Below are 22,885 nucleotides of genomic sequence, written 5' to 3'. Positions count from 1 at the left end.
TTCATAAAACTACATGTTCTCATTTTCACGAACGTATAAACATATAAAAAATCATTTTTAAAATCTGCAACTTTTCACTCATGCATTTTATTTTATTTTATTTGGCTTTTATTTTATTTTTACTAGCTTTGCAATAGTGTTAGATTCATTTCATAAACCATGTCATTGCACTTTTATGTATGCATGTGTGAAACAATTCGTTGTTGGAAATCAACAACTTTTCACTTATGTATTATTTTATTTTATTTTATTTTATTTTTACAAGATATGCAATAGTGTTATATTTATTTCATAAAATTGTTCTGTCATATTTTTTACAAACACTTGCATGTGTAAAGATTCATTTTTAAAAAATGGGCTACTTTTCATTCATTTGTGCATTTGTTTTTATTTCATTGTAATAGCATCATTATCATTTCATAAAAAATGTGGTGTGTTCCTTTTTTCATATGCATGTGTGTGTAAATATTTATTTTTCAAACAATAATAAAAATTTAGAAGAAAACACAGACAAGTCGATGAGTCAAATTTTCATGAATAGCCTAATCAACGAGTCTTTTATTTTTAGGGGTAAACATCGAATTTTTTTTCATGAATAGCCAAGATGACGAGTCTCTTATTTTTAGGGATAGAAAACAAAGCTTGAAAAAATAACTAGGATAACTAATGGCATGAAAATGAATTTAGAAGAAAACACATAAAAAATATAGCATTTTATTTGAAAAAACACGGTAAAAGTGATGGTTATCTTTTCTTATATATAACTAACCTCTTATCCAAATATCTACATAACATAATTTAGGATTGTTAGTTTTCTTTAATTACTAGTGATAACTCCTTTTTTCAATTCTCCCTTTAAATTGTGAAGGTCCTAATTCATGTCGAGGTAGAAACATTTATGGTAAAACATATATATAATGCTTACGTGCTAATTTTTTTTCTAAACTGGTATTCATATGTTTATTTTTGCTTGCCTAAACATTTAAGATAAAACATACATATGGGTCTGATTTTCGTGAGGACAAATCAAGACACCATTGGATCTTGATTGAAGGCTGGAGTGTTTGGTGAAGGTGTGATATGGGTTGTGATTGGATCATGTGATGGTGTTAGTGTGTCGTTAGTGGTTGATTTATAAGGAGATATGGAAGCTGTGTAGTAGTTGGTGGTTATGTATGACTATGGAAATGGAGAAATGATGGGTAGCGACTGTTTTTCAACAGGTGTTTATTGTTTCAGTAAGAGAAGGCTTGGGGATGGTGTAATGGCGATGGTGGTCGGTAGTCTGTGGCTGTGGCTGCGGCTACTGAATTCCAATGAGCTAAGATAAAGTATTGACATTTGACAGTGGCAGCTAGGTTTGTGAGGGAAAGAGGTTTTCATTTTTTATTTCTTTTTTATCTTTTTTTTTACAAGACTCCCTCTCTTTTTCTGCTTTTTTTTTCCTTTTTGTAGTGGATTTTTTTTGATTAATCGTGAATATCTGAATTAGTTTACGCATACCTCGACTAATCTCCTGAAACTCTAAAGTTAATGACTATATAAGCTTTCTAGTGGTTTCGAGGTTGGTGACACTTGAATTTGTGATATTTAGGGAACTAACCTAGAATCTGACTAGTTAAGTTATACCCTCTAAAGACTTTTTATAGTGATTTTCTCTAGGGTTTTCTAATGCCTATAGTGTTTCTTTATTTTTTTTAATATTTGGTTTTTCAATGTATTTCTCTACTCTTTGTTTTTTTTTTTTTAATCGTATCTCTTCTCCTTGATTCTGGACTGTTTGCATTTATTTATAGTCTTTATTTTTCAAGTCTTTAAATTTCAAATTTACAATCCCTTTCTTTTCTCTTCTTCTCTTTATTAAATTTTTAAATCTTTGAATTTATTTTTCCTTTTATCTTTTGACCCCATCCTTTTCTCTTTAATTTTTAAAATTCTTTTTTTTCTTTAAATTTCAAATTTCTTTTATCTCCCCTAATTATTTCAAAAATGGATATAAACTTTATTTTGATCCCTTTTATTTAACTCCCTAATCTTAAAACATTTTTTCTGATTTTAATTTGAACATATGCTTAAAGGGGTGTTAAAACCAGGTTATGACAGACATCATTGTTAGTAGCACATAAACTGTAGTAAGAGTTAATTGGTTTTAATTCTCCCTCTTCTGAAAAAAAAAACAAAAATTCAAACAATATTTATTCTCTCCCTCCCTCCTTTAAACAACCTATCCATGAAAAGAGATTTATTTGGACAGCCAATAGTGAAAATTACATTGATAATAACCCTTGTTTTTCTTCATTTTTTTTTAATTTCTATTCATTTTTAAATTTTTTTTATCTAATTACTAGATTTGATATCTTCAGGGGTTCAAATAATTATAAATTTCGATATGTATAATTTCAGATTCATGGTTTTGTTTGATTTCTTCTTCTTTTTTTCCCCTTGGTTTGTTGAGTTTTTTTTTTTTTTTGATTTGTTCAAAGATTCTAATGGATAGGAAAATAAATTAACATTTATGTTTGAATTTCAAGTAATGAAACTTGTTGGAGAGAGGCTTCGATATCATCTCGCAATCTTGATTCTACTGCCAACAATGGCGACAATGAATTCCTTGAATTGAAACTCATTGAAAAGTTGATAGTTAATGTTTTATTTGTTGGATCTATTTTCATTTAATAGATTCGATTTTCATATTTATTATTTTTATTTTAGTCGTCTAAGAATTATAATAATAATGTACTATCACTAATATTAATGAAATTACATTTTTCTATAAAAAAAACTTTTATTTTCTAAACAAATTAAATTGATTTAAAAATGTGTTGATATTTGTATTTTTCATCATCTTAAAAAGTTTTAGATTTTCAAATTTATTCTTTTTTATCTTTCTAAAATTTTTTAAAATAACATATTTAAAACCCCCATCCAACATGGTAAAATCTTCCATTATTGATAAAGTTATTATTTATATCAAAATAAATTAATATCCCAAATTATAAATATAAATAAAAACAAAAAAAGTAAAGGATATGGTTAAATCATTGCAATTACACCCACAAAACACCATAGTTACCAAACTTGGCATAGGGGTTGACTCGTCCAAAAGACCGGGTTCCGCATTACATGAGTTGACCCGGGTCAACTTGAAAAAATTAAAAAAAATATTTGAGATTTTAATATTTCATACGAAAAAAATTAAGAAACAATCCATTTGGATATAGACTATACATGTTGAAAATAATGGAGTTTAAGAGATTATTTTAAAAAGATTTTTTTATTCCACATTGCAAATATATTATTTTATTCTTTTAAGTTGACGTATTTAAACCAAAAAGATTTTTTATCACACATTGAAAAAATATAACTTTTTTTTAACATAGAGTATACGTACTAAAGGGTTTCAAATCCCCCATTGAAAAAATAAAATATTCTTCTGGTATTTATATTGTGAACTTTGAAATGAATTAATAACCAACTGAAAAATATATATAAAAAAGGGTTTCTGGCTAGGAGAAAAAACAAATTAAAAAAAAGGGTCTCTACCGGATTTTACAGGGTCACCCGGGTTCTAGGTTGACCTGGTGGGTTGAATGGTTTTTCCCGAGCCAATTGCAGGCCCAAGTTTTGAATGAAACAGACCCGACTAAGGCCTCAGGTCACCAGGGTCCGGGGTTGACTCGCCAGGCTGGGTTTGATAACTATGCAAAACATTATTAATTTGAATGATGTTTTTTTTTGTTATTTTTTTTTAATTTTAAGGTTTATCAAACCAATCTTCTTCCTTTTTTCTAGTTTTTTTTTTCAAATTCATTCTTTAATATTAAGTTGTTTTGAGAATTGTCGTTATAATTTTTTCTATTTTCTTTCTGTTAGGTTGTATATCGATTCTATAGATTTATTTATTTTTTCTCGATTTTAACCTTCAATTTTAAATCTATTGGAAGGAGGATTTCATATTTTTTATCGCTTTCTATAAATTTATTCTATTCTCATGATCCAGACCACGAGTTTAACAAGGTAACTCGGCCTATTTTTTGGACCAACTTTTCTAATTGATTTTCTTATTTTATTTTTCAACATTGGAATGGCTTGAAATTATGCTTCGTGATGTTTTTATTTTTTTTTCTATGAAATTATCCTAATCTCATGACCTGCATTGACTCTGTTTATTTTTTGTAATTTTTTAATAGAGTATTTTTTATTTTTTTTTATTTTTAGGGTTATCGCGATCTAATGATCCGAGTTGCGAGCTTGACAAGTTTAGCTGGGTTGACTCTGTTAATTTCTTTTTGTTCTTTTTAATTGATTTTTTTTTTCAATTTCACACTCCAACAACTCAATCTACTTTTATTTATTTAGTTAGTTCTTTTTTTCAATTTTATTTTTTAATATTAGATTGTTTGGAAATTGAGCTTCGTGATTTTTTTTAATTTGCTTTCTATTGAGTTATCCCGGTTTCATGGATTTATTTATTTTTTTTTATCGATTTTAACCTTCAACATTGGATCTGTTATAAATAAAACTTTGTGATTTATTTATTTATTTTTTATGAAGTTATCTCGGTCTTATGATCCAGGTTGCGAGTTTAACATATTAGCTTGGGTTAACTTGTTTTATCATTTATTTATTTATTTTTATTTAATCCTTCAACATTAGATTGATTGAAAATTAAGCTTTATATTTTATTTTTTTTGTTTTTCATAGAGTTATCCTGATTCCATGACCCGTTTTATTGGTTTGATAGTTTGACTTAGATAAGTTTTTTTTTTAATTTAATATTCTTTTTTAATTTTATCATTCTTTTTTAATTTTATCATTCAACATTAAATTGATTAAAAATTAAAATTCATAATTTATTTTGATCTGGTTTTTTATAAAGTTATCATAATTTCATGATTATGATTAAATATTTGACATATTAATCTAGATCAATCCAATATATCATCATCTCAATATTTAAAAATAAATATTATTCAATATATCACTATATCAATATATTTTTAAAAAAAATATGTTTATACATCACATTTTAAGTTTATAGTTATTTTTTTATTATAAAACATGTTAATAATATTTGGATTTTTTTACTTTGAAAAATAAATTAATCTAAACCACAACAAAGCAATATCCTAAAACTTAAATATAGATACAGCACTACATATTTGTTTTTCAATTATTAAAGTAAATGGAATTGGAACAGTTACGGACACAGCAATTTTCATTAAAGAGGGACATAAGTAGACCAACAAACAACGTAAACAAGAAGCCTTGCCCCCTTTATTAAAGCCAAAAGACAAAGAAAGAAAGAAAGAAAGACACACCCTTTGCATCTATCTGCATTCTCTTTCTTTCTTCCATTTCTAGTTTGGCAAAGAAACAAGAAAGCATCAATCTTTATTTGATATTGTTTTCAAGTCATGGCAGCTGCAACAGCAGAGGCAGCCAGATCTTCTTCTTCTTCTTCTTCTACAGGTAGTGGTGGTAGTGGTGGGTCATCAGCAGATTCCTATGTAGGTAGCTTGATTAGCTTGACTTCAAAGTCTGAGATTCGTTATGAAGGCGTTCTTTTCAACATCAACACTCAAGAATCCACCATCGGCTTAAGAAATGGTAAATATTTTGATCCTTTTTTTTGGGTTTTTCTTTATACATTTGTGTTGGGTTTTGCTTTCTGGATTTTTGCTTTTTCTGGTTGTTAAGACAGAGATTCTTTCAATCTCAAATGGGTTTTGTGTCATTGTGATTTTGTGATGTGGGTTGGAGCTTTAGAGTTCTTTTCTTTTTGGTACAAGTCATGTATGTATGAATGTAGATGTTGAAATGCAAATTGTATTTAACACTGGAAGGTTCATTTGTACCTGGGAGAATTTCTATTGGTAAAGAAAATTTTGTGAGCCCAGTTCAAAGTTCTATGCCTGGTGGAAGGTGGTAAAAGATATCAGCATTGACACATTTGATATGGGCTTATATTTGAAGAATAGAGGTTGTGTTATTTAAGAGGATTAAATTAAGGCAGACATGGTTGCAAAATCTGCTTCATGGCACTCTTGGAATTAGATATTTTTGTTTATGATTCAAGGTGATGTTATTCATCATTGAGAGAAAGGATGCCATTTTGAAAAGAAAAAAAAAAGGAATGAAAAGTAGGGGATAGCACTCTATTTTGTGCAATGTTCAGTAGTGTTTTGTTTTAATTGGAAGAATCTGTTGGTTATGTAAGTCATATGATAGCGTTGATAAACTATTGCAACATTAACTGTTCCATAGAATGTCCTCGAAGTTGCATATGGCATAAATGGAAGTTTGGAAATAGAAGAAAACTGGACCACAGGATTGTATTTTACTTGTACAAAAATGGAAGTTATGACTTAAATGGAAGTTCAGAACATGCAGATATCAGACCATTTTCATATGAAACCTGTGATATTTCCATGGCTGGAATGTTTTTCTTGAGCATAACAATAGCTTCTTGTTTTTTGTGCGCCTGCTGAAATACCTTATATCATTTTCACAATATTATACATTTTTTAATAGACATTTAGTATTATACTTATACTGGAACCATAATGTGGTAAGTTTGGGTCACAATCTTCTATGTTTCGTGCTAATCCTAATGTAAATTACTGTAGCAGCAACCACATTTTTCTGGAACCTATGCAAAATAATATGTTTTTCAGCCACTTTGACTTTCTCGTATTTCTGATGATAATGAAATTGTCAGCCTCAAAAGATATTAGAAGTAAATCTATGGCCAAGTTCTGCCTTCACATTCTGTATTTTATTCCTTCTCGTTCTTTTGGATACTGTTTAAAGATGTAGAGCATGTCTGTTGGCTCTAAATCACATTGCTTAAATTTGCAGTAAGATCGTTTGGAACGGAAGGGCGGAAAAAGGATGGCCTGCAAGTTCCACCAAGCGATAAAATTTATGAGTTCATTCTCTTCCGAGGAACTGATATCAAGGTATACTGATTGTCTGCAATGAGAATCATTTGCTATGCATATGAAAATTCAAAGTCTGGACAACATGTTAAGAGGATTTTTCTGGGGACATGCATAATGTGTATAATGATTATTCTTACTATCACTTCTTATGCTTCATTTCTCCTTGGATAAACTATCTGTATTTATTTGAACTAGAAAACATGCATGGTTTCACACATTGACACTCTTAGTTTTGGTCAATACAAGCTCTTAAGTCACCACTTGCATGGAAAATATCTCACATTTCTTGCATTTTTGTTGTACGGTATGTAAGTTCAAAGTTGTTGTTTCTGGTCATTCCTGCACCATGTTCAGCAGATTGACCATTAATCAACTACACACTTTAGCATTGTATAGATGGTCTGCCATGAGAAGTACAAGTTTGAGCTTTTTAGCCACAGACAGACAAGGTTTGTTTGTCATGGATGGTTTTTTGACACTCTGCTACCTACTCATTGGACAAGCAAAACGTTGCTAGCTGCTGGTAGTTGTAAGGTTTTGTATTTTTTTTCTGTGTTTTCTCTTTAATTTACACCTCTCATTAAGTTCTGGGTTAAGTCTGGTCAATATGTGCTAGGCTTGAATTGGGGAATGAATTCATCAACCATGCTGGCCTGACCTGGACAGGGAATTATTTGCATGTGAAGCACCTGCCTCTCTGCTGGCAAAAAAGTTTGGTGTATAATATTATAAATTAAGTGCCCCTGCAATTTTTGACAATGTTGCTGAGGACATGTCATGCTTGGTATCAGTTTCAGCTGGTTATTATTAAAGCTTTGCCGTATACCAGCATGCATAAACATAAAGGCATCCATCATTCGTTGAGTTTTGGAGGATCATATTGAATATTTAAGGAGTTACAATAGACCCTCATTGATTACACTGTTATGGACCAAACATTTTGTTAAGGTGGCATTTGGTACTCCATATTTAAGTTGCTATGGAATAGCTTTACATTTCTTTTTTCTTCTTTGGTGCATTTGGTCACAGGATTTGCAGGTCAAGTCTTCTCCACCTGTTCAGACTGCAACACCCGTGCACAATGATCCTGCAATCATCCAGGTGAAGAAAATGACATTGGTCTCATGCATGTCTGTCCATGGATCGGTTAGATATTATTGATTTTGAGGTGATAAAATTATGGCAGATTTGGATATTATTATGGTCTTGGAGCAAATTTACCATGGGACCTCCAGTACAAGTAGTACTGCCTCTCCCCCTTTTCAATGAGAGAGGTCCAGAGGTCGAACTGCAGAGAAAACTCTGTCTAGCAAGGGTTGCCCCCACCTCGTAACTCACATGATAAACTTAAGAAAGGAAAATTGCTAATCTAAGTAATTTTGTTTGCATATATGGACATGTGATTCCAGAAGTCAGTTTCATTAGTTACTTGGTATAACTTGTACAAAATCTGAATAGTGCTTATTGTATCCAGGCTTGACATGGACTGATGAAAAGAATGTCTTGCTTTACTTAAGCACATTATTGTTTATTTAAATTCCCTTGTGCAGTCTCAGTATCCTCAAGCAGCAACTGCATCCATGAATTTGCCTTCTTCTGGTAATGGATCTCTAACAGATCCAAGTTCCCATGCTTCATCCAATGGTCTTCCCAGGCCAACATTTCAAGGCAGTCTTCCCCAATATCAGCCTGATGCGAGTTTAGAATCATGGGGTCCATCACATCTCCTTCCAACCACAAATGGTAGTGGGCTTGCCATGCCAATGTATTGGCAGGGATACTATGGGCCCTCAAATGGAGTTCAGGCCCCACAGCAAGCTTTGCTTCGACCCCCACCTGGCTTGTCAATGCCACCTTCCATGATGCAATCTGTGCAGTATCCTGCCATGAATGCATCCAACACTTCAGCTTCTCCATTGTCAGAAAGCCCCCCTCTGTTGCCACCATTTAGTACAAGCACCTTAAATTTGCAGACTTCTACAATTCCTTCTTCACGGTCTTCTGCAATGGTTTCAGACTCTACAAATTTAACTCCTGATAGGGTTTCTACTCAAACACTTCCTAGTAACTTGCCATTGGCATCCCCATTGACTATTGCTGTAGATAAAATTGCTATTGCATCACCAGGTTCTTACCTGCCCAAGACAGTCCCAGATCCAATAATGCCTTTTAAAAGAATGTCTGAACCTCCATCCTCCATCATGAGGACATCAAGTTCAGTTTTGAACGAGGGAAAAACACCTCTGGTGACACCGGGCCAACTTTCGCAGCCTGGCCCTCCCATTGTTCCCTCACTGCAGTCTTCACAGATAGCTCAAAAGGATGTCGAGGTGGTGCAGGTATCATCACCAGAATTGTCAGCATTGCCACCAACAACAGCTGCAGCAGAAGTGCAGAAACCCATATTACCTCTACCTTCACAACCTGAACATAAGGTATGCAAATTTTCTGAGAGCTCCATTATTCTTGACTTGAGAAAATTTGAAGTTGGCCTCTTTAAATTGATGTTCCCTGGTTCCTAGTTTGGTGATAAATGCTTTTCTACAAGGTACTCACATTATTGAACTGTAATCTACCTCATCTGTTTCTTTTCTCCTTGAAGGTATATGGAGCGCCTATGTACACTTATCATACTAGTAGAGGAGGACGTGGAAGGGGGAGAGAAAATGAGGTATGTGCTGTCTTCCTTGCATTTCCATATTGGCAGATTTAACCTTGTTATCTCTTTTTTTATGTCGTCATGATTTGGCAATTTGACTTTGATGCTGTGTAACATGGCCATGTAAAATAAGAACCTTATCAGATGAGCTGTTCCTTCTAAAGAATATCAAATGGGAAGTTTCTGAAAACATCCTACTTTAGTCTCACATGCTCTAATTTCTCTCTCCCTTTCCTTTGTTATTCATTATTATTAGTTGTTATTGTTATTGCTTTTTTAACAAGCAATTACTAGTTCCAGATACAGAGGTGGTCTTAGTTTTTGTGCTTAATTTCTCCATTCCTTAAGCACTGTTAGTTCATTGCTGACTCTAGAAAAGTAATTTGTCTGTTTTGCTTTTCTAAACCAAAGTAGCTGTAGCCAATATTCTTTGTGGACTTTAAGTTTTAACAAGCCAACCTTTGGGATTGCAGATTTCACGTTCTGCTACCAGATTCGAGGAGGATTTTGATTTTACAGCAATGAATGAGAAATTCAATAAGGACGAAGTATGGGGTCACCTTGGTAAGAGTCACAAAGCTCAAGACAGGGATGATTTGCTAGATGAAGATGATGTTGGATCATCGAAACTTGAGACCAAGGTATACTCTCTCTCTCTCTCTCTCTCTCTCTCACACACACACACAAAAAAAAAAAAAAAAAACTTTTTGAAAGGATTTGCTGTTTCAAACCCTTTGTACTTTTGCTTACTCTGTGTTTGTACTTTTGCTTACCCTGTGTTTCGCATTCTGCAGCCTGTTTATGTGAAGGATGACTTTTTTGATTCCATATCATGTGATGCTCTTGATGGTGGATCACGTAATGGGAGAGCTAGATTTTCCCAGCAGTCGAGAAGAGATACTGACGTATGTGTTGTTCCCCTATAACCCTCATCACTTTGCTTTTTCTAATTTAGAATCTAACCTGATAAAATTTGTCAATGTTTTTGCCGCTACTAAATTATGTGGGGATTGTCTTAAGAGTTCTGTTTTATTTTAGAACAGTAAAAGTTTCAAAAACACTCTGAACTGCTGAAATGATAAATTTTTGTTTTCAATTATTGCCATGACTCTTTGTTACCATATTAATTTTTGTTTCAATATTGATGGGCTTAATTTCTCTTTATTTAAATTTGCAGACATTTGTTAATTTCTCCCACCATTGGGGTGGTCGAGGAGGTTGGGGACCTGGCCGAGGTGGTCGATCACGTGGTGGTTATTATGGAAGAGGCTATGGTTATGCTGGTCGAGGTTATGGCATGTCACACGGTTCCTTCTAATTATCACTCGAGTTTACAGTGTAATATTTAGTTCCTGTCAAAGTCTCACTATAACCGACACTGAGTTTATAGTGTACTAGTCGGTTTGGTGCTTGGACTTTGCAATGCAATATTAACCTGTCACCAAATGGTAATGCCCTGCCGATTTGGAGATATCTATAAATGGTTGTGTACCTGTTTCTATAGTCGCTCACTTGGGAATTGTTCTGGGAATAAACAAAAGAACCCAAAACAGAGAAGGGATTTTCAGTGAGTTGCAAGTCAAAATTTATGACTAAATTTACTTGCGGGGCTTTCCCCGCATTTTATGTATTGCGCCGAAGTAAAATTCAAGACCTAGCAGTTCTCTTTATTCCTCTTGTTTTTCTTCACTGTAGCATGCAAGAGCATGTCAGCAACTGTGTCAGAAATGGTAGAAAATTTACTTTCATGTTTCCCATGATTGCACTTGATATTATAATGGAAGGAAAGCAAATCCTCCATGTTCTTTCGAGGTAACATCCGATTAGTGAAATTCCTCTGCTTCCTCTGTTCATTGATTTGCATGCTAACAGCACCACTTCATAAACTTCTTTTGGTTGCGCCACTTTATTAGACTTGGGCAGCACATGCAGAGGCATTGCTTTATGATAATATGAAGGGCATATATTTCGTGAATTTGAAGGACATCCCTTTTTGAAGACGCAAATGCTCATGAGAATCCGGGTATCAAATACAAGTGAAGCTTCAAGCCTTTTATTCTCAGGTTTGAACCAAGTAAAAAACCAGTTAAGAACCAAAATGAAGCAAGTCAATAGCAAGAATAGCAGTGGCACATGTAAGAATACCAATCCCATCGGAGCTGTAATGAAGTATCCAATTGGGAGGAGACAGAAGAATTTGGGGATAAATCAAGCATACATGATATAAACTTGGATTTATTCATATTATATCAAACTCTTAGATACATATTATTTTTCCAAATACTCAAACGCTCGAATACTATTATCTTTATCTTTATTTTTATTATTATTGTAACATATACTAACACAATACATTTAAAAATATATTAACTGATAAATAAAAAAAATTATGAATACTAATTAAAGATTAAAGTGGAAAGTTAATTTTCTCACCAAAAAAGTAAATGATAGATATAAATTTGTAAATATAATTTTAATATTTTTATTTGAATGAATTAAAATAAAACAAAAAAATTAATTAAAAAATAGAAGGTGATTGGACAAAATTCCCTTTTAAAAAATAGGTCATACTCTATTGGGTCAAGATGGTCGGCCTATACACTTTATTATTTTCTTTGTCATAACTTGTTTTTTACCTCTATATTTCTGAAAAAAATAAAAAACAAAATACATTTTCAACATGGTTTGGTCAATTTGTGGTCATTTCATAATTTTTATCACTTCACATGTTGTTTTTGTATTTACAATTCTTTCAAAAAATAAAATAAAAATTTAATCAAACAACAAGAAATTCTTTTAGTAGGTCAAATGTACTAATAATAAGGATTGGTTTTAAAAAATGAATTTCAAAAGAAAAAGAGAGGGAACGAGGGAGCACATTCTATTTAAAAAAGAGAAGGGAAATTTTAGAAGATACTAGAAGGTTTTGGAAAATACAAGAAAACTATGAAAGGGTGTGGAAGAGATTAGAACCCAAGTGTGCAAGGAATATTTTGATTAGTATAAATAAACTCATCTTTACTCGTAAAGGGGGAGCCACACAGAAAAACCCATACATAATGTTTGAGAATTAACCTAAAAAAATCATAAACACTCTCTCCCCAAAAAAAAAAACAAGAAGAAAAACTGAAAACACGCACCACTCAATAACACCAAAAAGAAGATGGTGATCTCTCTCACCAAGCTATCTTTCTATTCCATTTGACACACACATATAAACTAAGCTTTTTCTCACTCAAATCTCTCACAAAACCTCAATAATCACTCAAGATCTCAACAATAACATACCATGGAAGCCTACCCTTCAAGCTAGACAAAGGAAGGAAGGAGAAAATCACAAAAAAAGAGAAGAAATTACAAGAAGAGGGAGAAATGCCAAAACTCTCAATCGCCCAATCTATTACCTCTAACAATTATGAGATACATTGTCGACACTAAGAGGAAAATGAAGATTAGGTACGTCTTATAAAGGTTGTCATGCACCTCCAAATCTCACCGATGTGTTGAAAAACACGCCATAAGCTCTGGTTCACACAGTCGCACATCATTGTCACGCACCTCCTTGCTGCCCCACCAACTCTAGCAGCTCCGACGACCTTCAACTCCTACATTGAAGGCTGATTTTTAAGATCCTAAACCCTAACATGTTAGCCCTATTTTTAATGTTTAATTTGTACTAGATAGGTGGTTTGTACTACGTCGTGGGCTAGGTCAAGTTTTTCCTAACATAAAAAAGGATGTTCAGATGATGATAATCCGAGTCAACTCGGGAAGAACTCGCAAAGCTCAAGGCCTAATAACCTAATGTCAAACAATAGAATTGAAAAAAAATATCAGTTTTTTTAAAAACGAAACATCAAAGAAAAAAACCCGAGTTAACTCGACAAACCTGTCATGCAAGATATGAAATTGGGATAAAAAGATTTAATTTAAAAAAAAACATAGAAAAAAAAACCGACGTTAAATCATTAAAAAAATATTGAACAAAAAAACTCGAGTCAACACGAAATATCTTGATTACCTCGCATCTGGGATAACCCCATAAAAAACAAAACAAAAAAATCACAAAACTCAAGGACCAATAACTTATTGCCAAAGGATGAAAGTGAAAAAAAAAATCAATTTCATAAAAAAAATATTGAGAAAACAATTATAGTCAACCTGGGTTAACTCAACTAATCCGTTACTCGATATATGAAATCAAGATAACACCACAAAAAAATAGAACAAATCATGAAGCTCAAGACTAATAAACCAATATCGAATTATGAAATTGAAAACAAAAATATTAATTTGTAAAAGAGGACAGAAAGAAGACCAAACTTAAACCAAACTAATATTTGAAAATAGTGACCCTGATCATGAGATCAGAACTACTTCCTAAAAGGCTGATACAAATTTTTTTTTCTCAATCATAAAAAATAAAAAAATAAAATAAATAGTAATCAAAACATTGAGGATCAAATCTAGTAGAAAAACTAAATGAAAAAAAAAAGAATTAGGGACTATATTAAAAAAATAAGAAAAGAATAAAAAACAAGAATCAAAAGAATCAGAACCAAAATTAGATACAAAAATTAAATTGAATAAAATGTTGAGGGATAAAATTGAAAAAAAATCAAGAAAATGGATAAAAATAAGTAATCAAAAGAACAAGGACCAAATTAGAGAAAAGAATGAAATAAAATGATTAGAGATGAAATTATAAAAACAATAAACTTCAAAATCAACCCAAATTGCAATCAAATTATTGAGGGACAAAATTAAAATAAATACAATATGGAGAATGCAATTGAGTGTTAGAAGGGAAGCTCAAGGTCAAGAGAGAGACAAAAGAGAGAGGAGAAAAATAGTTCACCATTACCTAATCACCGTATTTTTCAATAGACGAGCAACCCCATCAGTTCTGTCATCACTAGACGCATGAACGACACAATGATTGGCCATTTTTGGATGTTCAATGTCATTGCACGCATCTTTTGAAGGGCGTTGAAGGCGTCCACAAACAAATGCGTGCAAAACATGCATAAGCCACTTTTTTTTAGTAATATTGATATTTTTTAAGTTACCAAATTATCCCTAATTGAAACTGATAATAACACAAAAAGCATACTAAAAAGAATAAAATGCCCTTAAGACAATAGACTTAGTTTTTTAATTTGAAGGATAAATCCGTCAATTTACTGTTTAAAAAAATTAAGAAGACAACAAAGCCCCTCTGCGTTAGCCACTTTTTTTAATATTATTATTATTATTTGTCAAATTATCAAATTGCCCCTAACTGAAACTAATAATAACAGAAAAAACATACTAAAAAGACGAAAATGCCTTTAAGACAACAACCTTAGTTTTTTTAATTTAAAGGATAAATTCATCATTTTACTGCTAACAAATGAAAAGACAATGTGAAAGCATAATAATTTTTCTTTTAAGGGTAATCAATTATTTAGTACTTTGAAAAATATTAAAAAGACCAAAAAGCCCTTTTATGCAAGCCTAACATTTGTTTTTTCTTTTTAATGATAATTAAATCTTTTTACTGTTCTAAAAAAAGGAAAAGATTAATTTACCCCCATTCAATTTGTTAATGCTAATTGAACCCTGTGAAATGATCAATTTTCCCCTTAATTTGCACTTATTTGGCTCTCATTGTGGAGGACAAAAACATCATTATACTATAGCAATCCACAATACAATGTGTCTTGCTCCAGAGTGAATTACTAAGGACCCTTAGTTTTTTTGGATAATTTTAATTGAACATTTTGTTTAAGTTCATGGATGATACTTTCTTTGGTTGATATAATTGTTTGAGATGTGATATGTGTGTATGATTCATGGTGTTAGATTGATTTGAATTGATTAAATTGAGTATTTATGATATTAGTGAGAGTCTTAGTTTATGATTTAGATGGAATTTCTTGATTTAGATGTTTTTATGATGTTTTTTTTATTATTGTTATTGAGAAACATGCATGATATAATGGATGTGATGGTAATTGATTTTTAAAGAACAACTTGATTTGTTGAAGTTTGGAAATAGTTAGTATTGTTTAAATGTTGTTATATGATTTTGTTTTCAAGATAATGATGAGAGATGTTATTAAAAGAGTAATGTTGTTAGTTTTTGTTTGGATTATGAGTTATTGAATTGATAAATGATGTTAAAAGGTTTTAATTCTAAGCTTGAGATCTTGACTAAGTTCATTAAATATAGTTCTTCATGTATATATGGAAAATTAGAATACATGGAAGAACACTAAAAATTTGATTTTTGAAATTTTTAAATTTATAAATTTACAAGTTGGATTGTTAGATCTACAAATATTTAACAATGCCTAATGTGTGATCTTGAGTATATACTTGATATTGGATAATGTGTTTCCATTTCTGAAATATTGTTGATTTGATAATTGTTAGTTAATTAATTTTTTATTATGTGCTTTTTGAGATTTGAACCAAGCAAAGTGTGTGAGGTAGTTTTGGATTTATTGGTTGGTTAAGTGGATAAGATGAGATGGTTAAGTATAATCATATGTTGTATTTGAATATTGGATTATTATGAGAAATATTGTGATGAGCATATTATGAATAATTTTTTTAAAAAAAATTTATAAGGAATAATAATAAAAACAATGCTAGAATAATAATTGTTAATCAACTTAAGAAGATATAGTCTACCATTATGCCTCGTTTTCTGGATGGTGATTAATGAATAACAAGATTAATAATAAATATATAAAGTAAAAATGGTGCTTATATTAATTATTTATATTAATTGTTAATTGATCCAAGATGGTAATTTAATATTAAACCCTATCTTTTGAATATTCATTACCGGATAATAGGATAAAATAATATATGATCCTTGAATTAATTGTTACTATTAATTACTAATCAACCCATGATGACATGGTCTAACATTAGGCTATATTCTTTGAATGTTGATAAGTGGATAATATAATCAATTAATACATGATCTCTAGGACATTGTGTGATAAAAAAATAATAATTTGATCACCATATAACCACTTTACAATTTCAAAATTAATTTGATGTTCCCATTAAGTAGTCCATAATGGAATGGTCTAATAATGGGTCTTCTTCTTTGGATGCTATTTAGTATATAATGTGAATCTTTCGTACATAATGAGTCTTATATATTGGTGTTCCTATCATGTACTAAATAACTCCTTTTAAGAACCCATTAATTAATTGCTTAACTAACTAATCATCATTATCATCGACAACTAACCCCTCTCCACTTTTTTTTATAAAAAAACCAAGTCAACGGTCAACAAATCAGAATTCAGTTTCTCCAGTTCATCTTGCTCCTACTCTGAACAGGAAGTTCTCAAATCAATGAATCCCAAATTAAGTTTTGAGTTTCTTCTTCTACTGTTACTCTGCTACTCAATTGAATCAAAATACAGCAAAGGATGCGATTTGGCTCTAGCATCCTACTATGTTTGGCAAGGAGCTAACATTTCATTCATCGTCGAAGTTATGCAATCAAACATCTTAAAATCAACATAATTTGACACCATCCTCCTCTACAATTCTCAAGTATCAAGCAAAGACAACCTTCAATCTTTCATCATGATCAACATCCCTTTCCCCAACGACTGTATTAACGATGAATACCTCGGCCACTTCTTCACCTACAACGTCAGAACTAGAGACACTTATGGAAAAATCATCAATACATACTATGCTAATTTGACCACAATTCCATCATTGATGCACTTTAATACCTACCCTAAGGTTAATATACCCGATAATGGAGTGCTTAATGTAACTGTTAACTACTCGATAGCTTGGTTTCTAAGAACTACGGCTTGCGAAGCCAAACTCAAATGCTACTGGGTTTGGCTTAGTTGGCTTTAAGTTTGGCTGCGGAGACATACCCAATATTCTTGGGTTTGATGGGCAAGGAAATTAGGTCTGGCTGCTGAGCTAGACCCAATATTATTGGGTTTAGTTGTGGAGCAAACCCAATAGTTTTGGGTCTGATATATAAAATAAACTAAAAATTAATGGAATAAGATTTTTTATTATTAGTCTTTAATGAAAGTTTTGATTTAAAAGTACTTATTTTCTCATTTTCCATAATTATTGATTCCGGCAACATTTGGGTCTGGCGGCGAAACCAGACCCAATAGAATTGAGTCTGATGGCAAAGTTAGACCAAACAGCTTTGGGGATGATATATAAAATAAACTAAAAATCAATTGAATAAGATTTTTTATAATTTGTATTTTTTTAATAAAAGTCTTGATTTAAACGTTTTTATTTTCTCATTTTCCATAATTATTGATTCCTACCACATATTATTATTTTTTCCCATAGAGAATCCAAGTTTTTTACAGATTTTATTAAAAAAGCAAAATTTATATTATCTTAAGCTTAAAATCTCTTCATTTCCTTCTTAATCTGGTGGCCATTGGGTTTGGAAAACAAGTCAAACCCAAAAACATTCATTGGGTCTAGTTACCAAGCGTGACCCAACAACTTTTAGAATTATAAATAGAAAAGACAATGCTTATATCAAGCTTAAAATCTCTTCATTTCCTTCTTAATCTGGCGACCATTGGGTCTGGCGTTAAAGCCAAACTTAAGAGCATTAGGTCTGGCTGCCAAGTATAACCCAACAACTTTTGAAATCAAAAAGGGAAAAGATAATGCCCTTGAGTCCGGTTGTCTAGTCAGATCCAACAATATTGTTAGGCCCAGTAGCATCTTTTGACTAAAAACAACAAAAACAATGCCTCCATGACGCTATAATATCGTCCACAGTGTAAACACTTTATGTCTACAATCCACAATACAATAAATCTATATCAATAGTATATATGCACAGTGTGTTTTCAATATGTTTTAAAATATAGTATAATATCAACAATATTATTTTCTTATTTTCCATAATTATTGATTCCTGTCAAATTTGGGTCTGGCAGTGGAGCCAAACCTAATAGCATTGGATCTGGTGGCAAAGCTAAACCCAATAGCTTTGGTGCTGATATATAAAATAAACTAAAAATTAATTGAATAAGATTTTTTATTATTTGTCTTTAATGAAAGTCTTGATTTAAACATACTTATTTTTTCATTTTCTATAATTATTGATTCGTACCGCATATTATTATTTTTTTCCTTCAGAGAATCCAAGTTTTTTGCTGATTTTATTAAAAAAGCAAAATTTCTATTATATCAACCTTAAAATCTCATCATTTCCTTCTTAATCTAGCGGTCATTGAGTTTGAGGGGCAAGCCAAACCCAAAAGTATTAGGTTTAGCTGCCAAATATGACCTAGCAGCTTTTGAAATCATAGACAGAAAAGACAATGCTTATATCAAACTTAAAATCTCTTCATTTCCTTCTTAATCTGGTGGTTATTGGGCCTAGTAGGCAAGCCAGGCCCAAAAGCATTAAATGTGGTTGTTAAACGTGACCCAACAACTTTTAAAATCACAAAGAGAAAAGACAACGCTCTTGGGTTCGGCTGTACAGCCAGATCCAATAGCGTTGGGTCTAACTGTCTAATCAGATCCAGTAGTGTTGGGTTTAGCAGTCAAGCCAGACCAAACAATACTTTTTAATTAAAAAATAGCAAAATTAACACCTTTTATAATGCTATAATATTGTTCACAGTGAAAATATTCTAGGTATATATTGTGCTCTACACTACAATGAATTTACGTCTGCAATACTTGCACAGTGTTTTTCTTATACATTTTAAAGTATAATATAATAATAAAGGTAAAACCCAGCACGGTGCTGATGTGGTAGTCAGTTGAAAACCTAACACGAAGTAGGAATTTTCTCTTAGACAGTTCTACTAATGGATAGATTCTTTGTCTCTGGAGGCTGAACAAAAATACAAGCAATCAATTGAAGAAAGGAAGGCATAGATCCAAAACCCAAAACCCCGTTCCGAGTTTACCATACTCGAAAACCCTTTAATATACCCAACCCGTTTTTTGAACTGCATTTCTCTCTCTATCTTTGCAGTTTTGTTACAGAAAAGAAATAAAGAAAATGGCAGTTCCAGTGATTAAATTCCCAACCTTGATGGTGCTGGTGAGGTTAATGGGGGTGATGGTCTCTGCTCTGGTGTTGACGTGGACTGTTCATTACAGAGGAGGATTGGCTCTTGTCTCTGATAACAAAGATCTCATCTTTAATGTAAGAATTCCAACTCTCTCTAATTTTCATTTTGAGAATGATCAAAATCTTTGATACTGTACTTTTAAAACCTGGGCCCTTTTTTCTTCTCTGGGTATGGATTACTGGTGGACTAAGTGTGGTTTTTGTGCCCCTTTTGAAGGTACATCCTGTTTTGATGGTGATTGGGCTTGTACTCTTGAATGGTGAAGGCAAGTATCCCTTTTGTGCTCTTTTGGCTTTAGTATTTTGTGTATGCAGGTATGTTGGGGTGAGATGATTAATTAAAATAATGTAGATTAAAATGGATGCCCAATGTGCTTTTCAATTCTGGAAATTGACAAGAGAGCTCTTTTGATGTGTTCTTTTAATTATGAATCTAACAAATAAGCTGATTTGTTGGGAATATTGGAAGGCATTGATATAAGAAGTTCTACAATTAAATGTTTCGAGGTTTAACTGGTGGTGTAAAACGTACATGGCATGACATGCAATAATCATATTAGTGATTTTTTGTTCTATTGCTATTACAAGACCACGTTTAGCTCTGTGCAAATGTTTGACATGGTGTTACGAAAGAGACATGTATTCAACTACCTTTACACTGATTCTATACACATGCATGGATCTTTTGTTTTCTGATGTGTGTGTGGCAATAGATCCAGAATTTGTGATATTTTGTTTATTAAAGTTGAAATGTGTCAATAATTATCAGGTGAATGGGTTTGTTCATCCTCAAAAAGGGAGAGAAAACTATGGCCTCTTTTGGTTTAATCATATTCTGTTAATAATCCAAAGAAATGTTATTTTTCTTATAGTTTCTTTTTCTATATATGGTAACATAAAATATGAACTTCTCTGGGGAATCATGTTTTGCTGTGGAGGCAGTCTCAGGAAAATATTTGGGATGTGGTTTTTTATTTCCTTAGAACTAAGGTGCAAACATGCTTCATGTTGAATTATAAGCATGATTGGATATGAACAAATTACAATGAGAAAGAATGGATGGAATGTTGGACTTTTGTAGTGGGCTCTGGAAACACCAGAAAGCGAGTTGTTACTTGTGATGTTTGAGCCATGAGGGTTCAAATGTTGTTAGTGGCATGTTATGAACTTGTCATGTTTAGTTATCTATGAATTTGAACCCAGTCATCACTGGTGCCATGTTGGTGTTTTTTGATTTTGTGTTTCAATTGTTTGTTATTTGACTCATGCAGCCATGCTAGCCTACAAAACGGTTTCAGGAACCAAAAGCTTCAAAAAATTAGTTCATCTGACACTACAATTCCTCGCTTTTTGTTTAAGCTTGATTGGCTTATGGGCTGCTTGGAAATTCCATAATGACAAGGGCATCAACAATTTTTACAGCCTGCACTCTTGGTTGGGGCTAGCTTGCCTTCTCCTCTTCGGCATCCAGGTCCTTTTCATTTTTCCTTTTCATTCTCTTTGATGATTACCCATGTGCACTATGTTTCATGAAGCTTGTGAGCTACTCATAATCTTTTCTTCATTCCAGTGGGCTGCTGGGTTCGTAACTTTTTGGTATCCAGGAGGCTCAAGGAATAGCAGGGCCACCTTGCTCCCATGGCATGTGTTCTTTGGGGTTTATATTTACGCCCTTGCTGTTGCCACTGCTACTACTGGTATCTTAGAAAAAGCCACATTCCTCCAAACCAACAAAGTAATATCGCACTACTCCGCTGAAGCTTTGCTGGTGAACTTATTGGGTATCTTGATGATTGCTCTGGGTGGTTTAGTTGTTCTTGCAACAATTACTTCTCTGAATAGCAAAGGTGACATCCCCAGAAACGCAACAGAGTAGGCACGATATGTATGTATATTTCCATAACTGATGTTTGATTAAGAATTGTACTCTTATTGCATGTGAATCACAGGTTAATATTTATTTTTACAAGATCATTGTACCATGAAAAATTTCACTTGCTGTTCTATTTGCTTGCATGCATAGCATTGAGAGAAATTCCCAACTTGGTATTTTAGAGCAGAGTGGTTTTTTGTGACCACAACTATCACGTTCCCCTGTGTTTAAAGGGATTTATGATTTTCTTGCTTTTCCCCTTGCCATGTATTTTCCATGTACATGCTGAATAATATACTTTGGAACTTGACAGTGTGAAATATTGTGTTGAAGCGAAGTCATCTCAGTCAGTTCAAACTTCAAAGTAGTAGGAAAAAGTATGTGGTAAGGGAGAGGAGAGACCCCTATCGCTAACTTGTCTGTCCTAATCTCCTGTATCGGGCCGCCTCTGGGTTTACTGGTCCAGCTCTAGGTTGAGTCAAAGACGAGTTCTCAGGAATCCTCTCTCCATGGAATTTCCCTTAGCTGAACCTCTCTGCCCTACCACCTTCTTTCTGAATATCGAGCTCCACATAAACACAATGAAATCCTAAAACCAATAAATCCCAGCACCAGAGGAAGGTGGAGCTTCTTGATTAGTATGTATGTAATTGGTTGCACCTTCTCTCTAGACTAGGTACACGTACCTTTGTCCTTGTGGTGAATGAACTTGTCCACGTTCTTGAGGAAGGACATATTGTAGTTTAATGGCAAAACATTTGCTTTCTGGGCTCGAGGTTTCTTGACCAAAATTAAACTGGATTAAAGATTTTCCAAATTCCACCTATTATAAAACAGATGAATGCTGGAAATGACACGAATGCAGCGTTGTATTGAGAAAACATTGAACATAAAAAGTTTCTTATGATGATGACGAGAATAGGATCAAAATGTCACAAATCATACAGGGAAAATATATAGTTGGATTAATCGATTTATTGATATGCTAAAATCGTTTTAACATGCTGTTATTCTTCGCAGGTAGATTTTTATTTTTGTGTTCTCTAAATATTTAAAAAAATAATTTTTTTTAAATTAATATTTTTTAGTATTTATAAATCATTTTAATATATTGATGGAAAAATTAATTTTTTAAAAATTAAAAATTATTATTTTAATATATTTTCAAATAAAAAACATTTTTAAAAAATAACCATTACCATGTACCTAAAACACTTTTTTAGAATATCCTCCACCAATTATAGTGCGGTCTACTGCCAGATAACATCGCTTTTTCAAGCAGCACTTGTGTCCCAATCATG

The 22,885-nt window shown here is 32.4% G+C and overlaps 2 protein-coding genes across 3 annotated transcripts; both read left to right on the top strand.

Annotated features, from left to right (window-relative positions):
• Window positions 1-5,258: 5,258 nt before the first annotated feature.
• LOC7494549 (protein decapping 5) lies at window positions 5,259-11,355 on the top strand. The gene is made up of 8 exons (XM_002305920.4): window positions 5,259-5,610; window positions 6,862-6,962; window positions 7,974-8,045; window positions 8,495-9,379; window positions 9,547-9,615; window positions 10,077-10,244; window positions 10,398-10,508; window positions 10,781-11,355. Exons 1-8 carry the CDS (start codon window positions 5,418-5,420, stop codon window positions 10,919-10,921), a joined length of 1,740 nt encoding a protein of 579 aa, XP_002305956.4. The 5' UTR covers window positions 5,259-5,417; the 3' UTR covers window positions 10,922-11,355.
• A 7,997-nt stretch (window positions 11,356-19,352) lies between these two features.
• LOC7468370 (transmembrane ascorbate ferrireductase 2) lies at window positions 19,353-21,700 on the top strand. Of its 2 annotated transcripts, XM_052452082.1 has the most exons (5): window positions 19,353-19,506; window positions 19,613-19,786; window positions 19,929-19,977; window positions 20,983-21,182; window positions 21,282-21,700. In XM_052452082.1, the coding sequence occupies exons 2-5, from the start codon at window positions 19,640-19,642 to the stop codon at window positions 21,585-21,587; spliced, it is 702 nt and encodes a 233-aa protein (XP_052308042.1). In that variant the 5' UTR covers window positions 19,353-19,506; window positions 19,613-19,639; the 3' UTR covers window positions 21,588-21,700. The 2 variants fall into 2 exon arrangements, with proteins under 2 accessions (XP_052308042.1, XP_024454854.1); XM_024599086.2 differs by having other exon boundaries at window positions 19,369-19,786.
• Window positions 21,701-22,885: the final 1,185 nt, after the last annotated feature.

Source organism: Populus trichocarpa, chromosome 4, assembly GCF_000002775.5.
Source record: "Populus trichocarpa isolate Nisqually-1 chromosome 4, P.trichocarpa_v4.1, whole genome shotgun sequence".
NCBI classification, from domain to species: domain Eukaryota; kingdom Viridiplantae; phylum Streptophyta; class Magnoliopsida; order Malpighiales; family Salicaceae; genus Populus; species Populus trichocarpa.
This window is presented reverse-complemented; position numbering and strand designations above follow the sequence as displayed.

Excerpts from the sequence above, each read along its gene's own strand:
- LOC7468370 (XM_052452082.1), top strand. The coding sequence starts at position 19,640 with ATGGCAGTTCCAGTGATTAAATTCCCAACCTTGATGGTGCTGGTGAGG. Across the intron at positions 19,787-19,928 it reads ACAAAGATCTCATCTTTAAT|GTACATCCTGTTTTGATGGT; the intron begins GTAAGAATTCCA and ends CCCCTTTTGAAG. Across the intron at positions 21,183-21,281 it reads TTCTCCTCTTCGGCATCCAG|TGGGCTGCTGGGTTCGTAAC; the intron begins GTCCTTTTCATT and ends TCTTCATTCCAG.
- LOC7494549 (XM_002305920.4), top strand. The coding sequence starts at position 5,418 with ATGGCAGCTGCAACAGCAGAGGCAGCCAGATCTTCTTCTTCTTCTTCT. Across the intron at positions 6,963-7,973 it reads TCCGAGGAACTGATATCAAG|GATTTGCAGGTCAAGTCTTC; the intron begins GTATACTGATTG and ends ATTTGGTCACAG. Across the intron at positions 9,380-9,546 it reads CTTCACAACCTGAACATAAG|GTATATGGAGCGCCTATGTA; the intron begins GTATGCAAATTT and ends TTCTCCTTGAAG.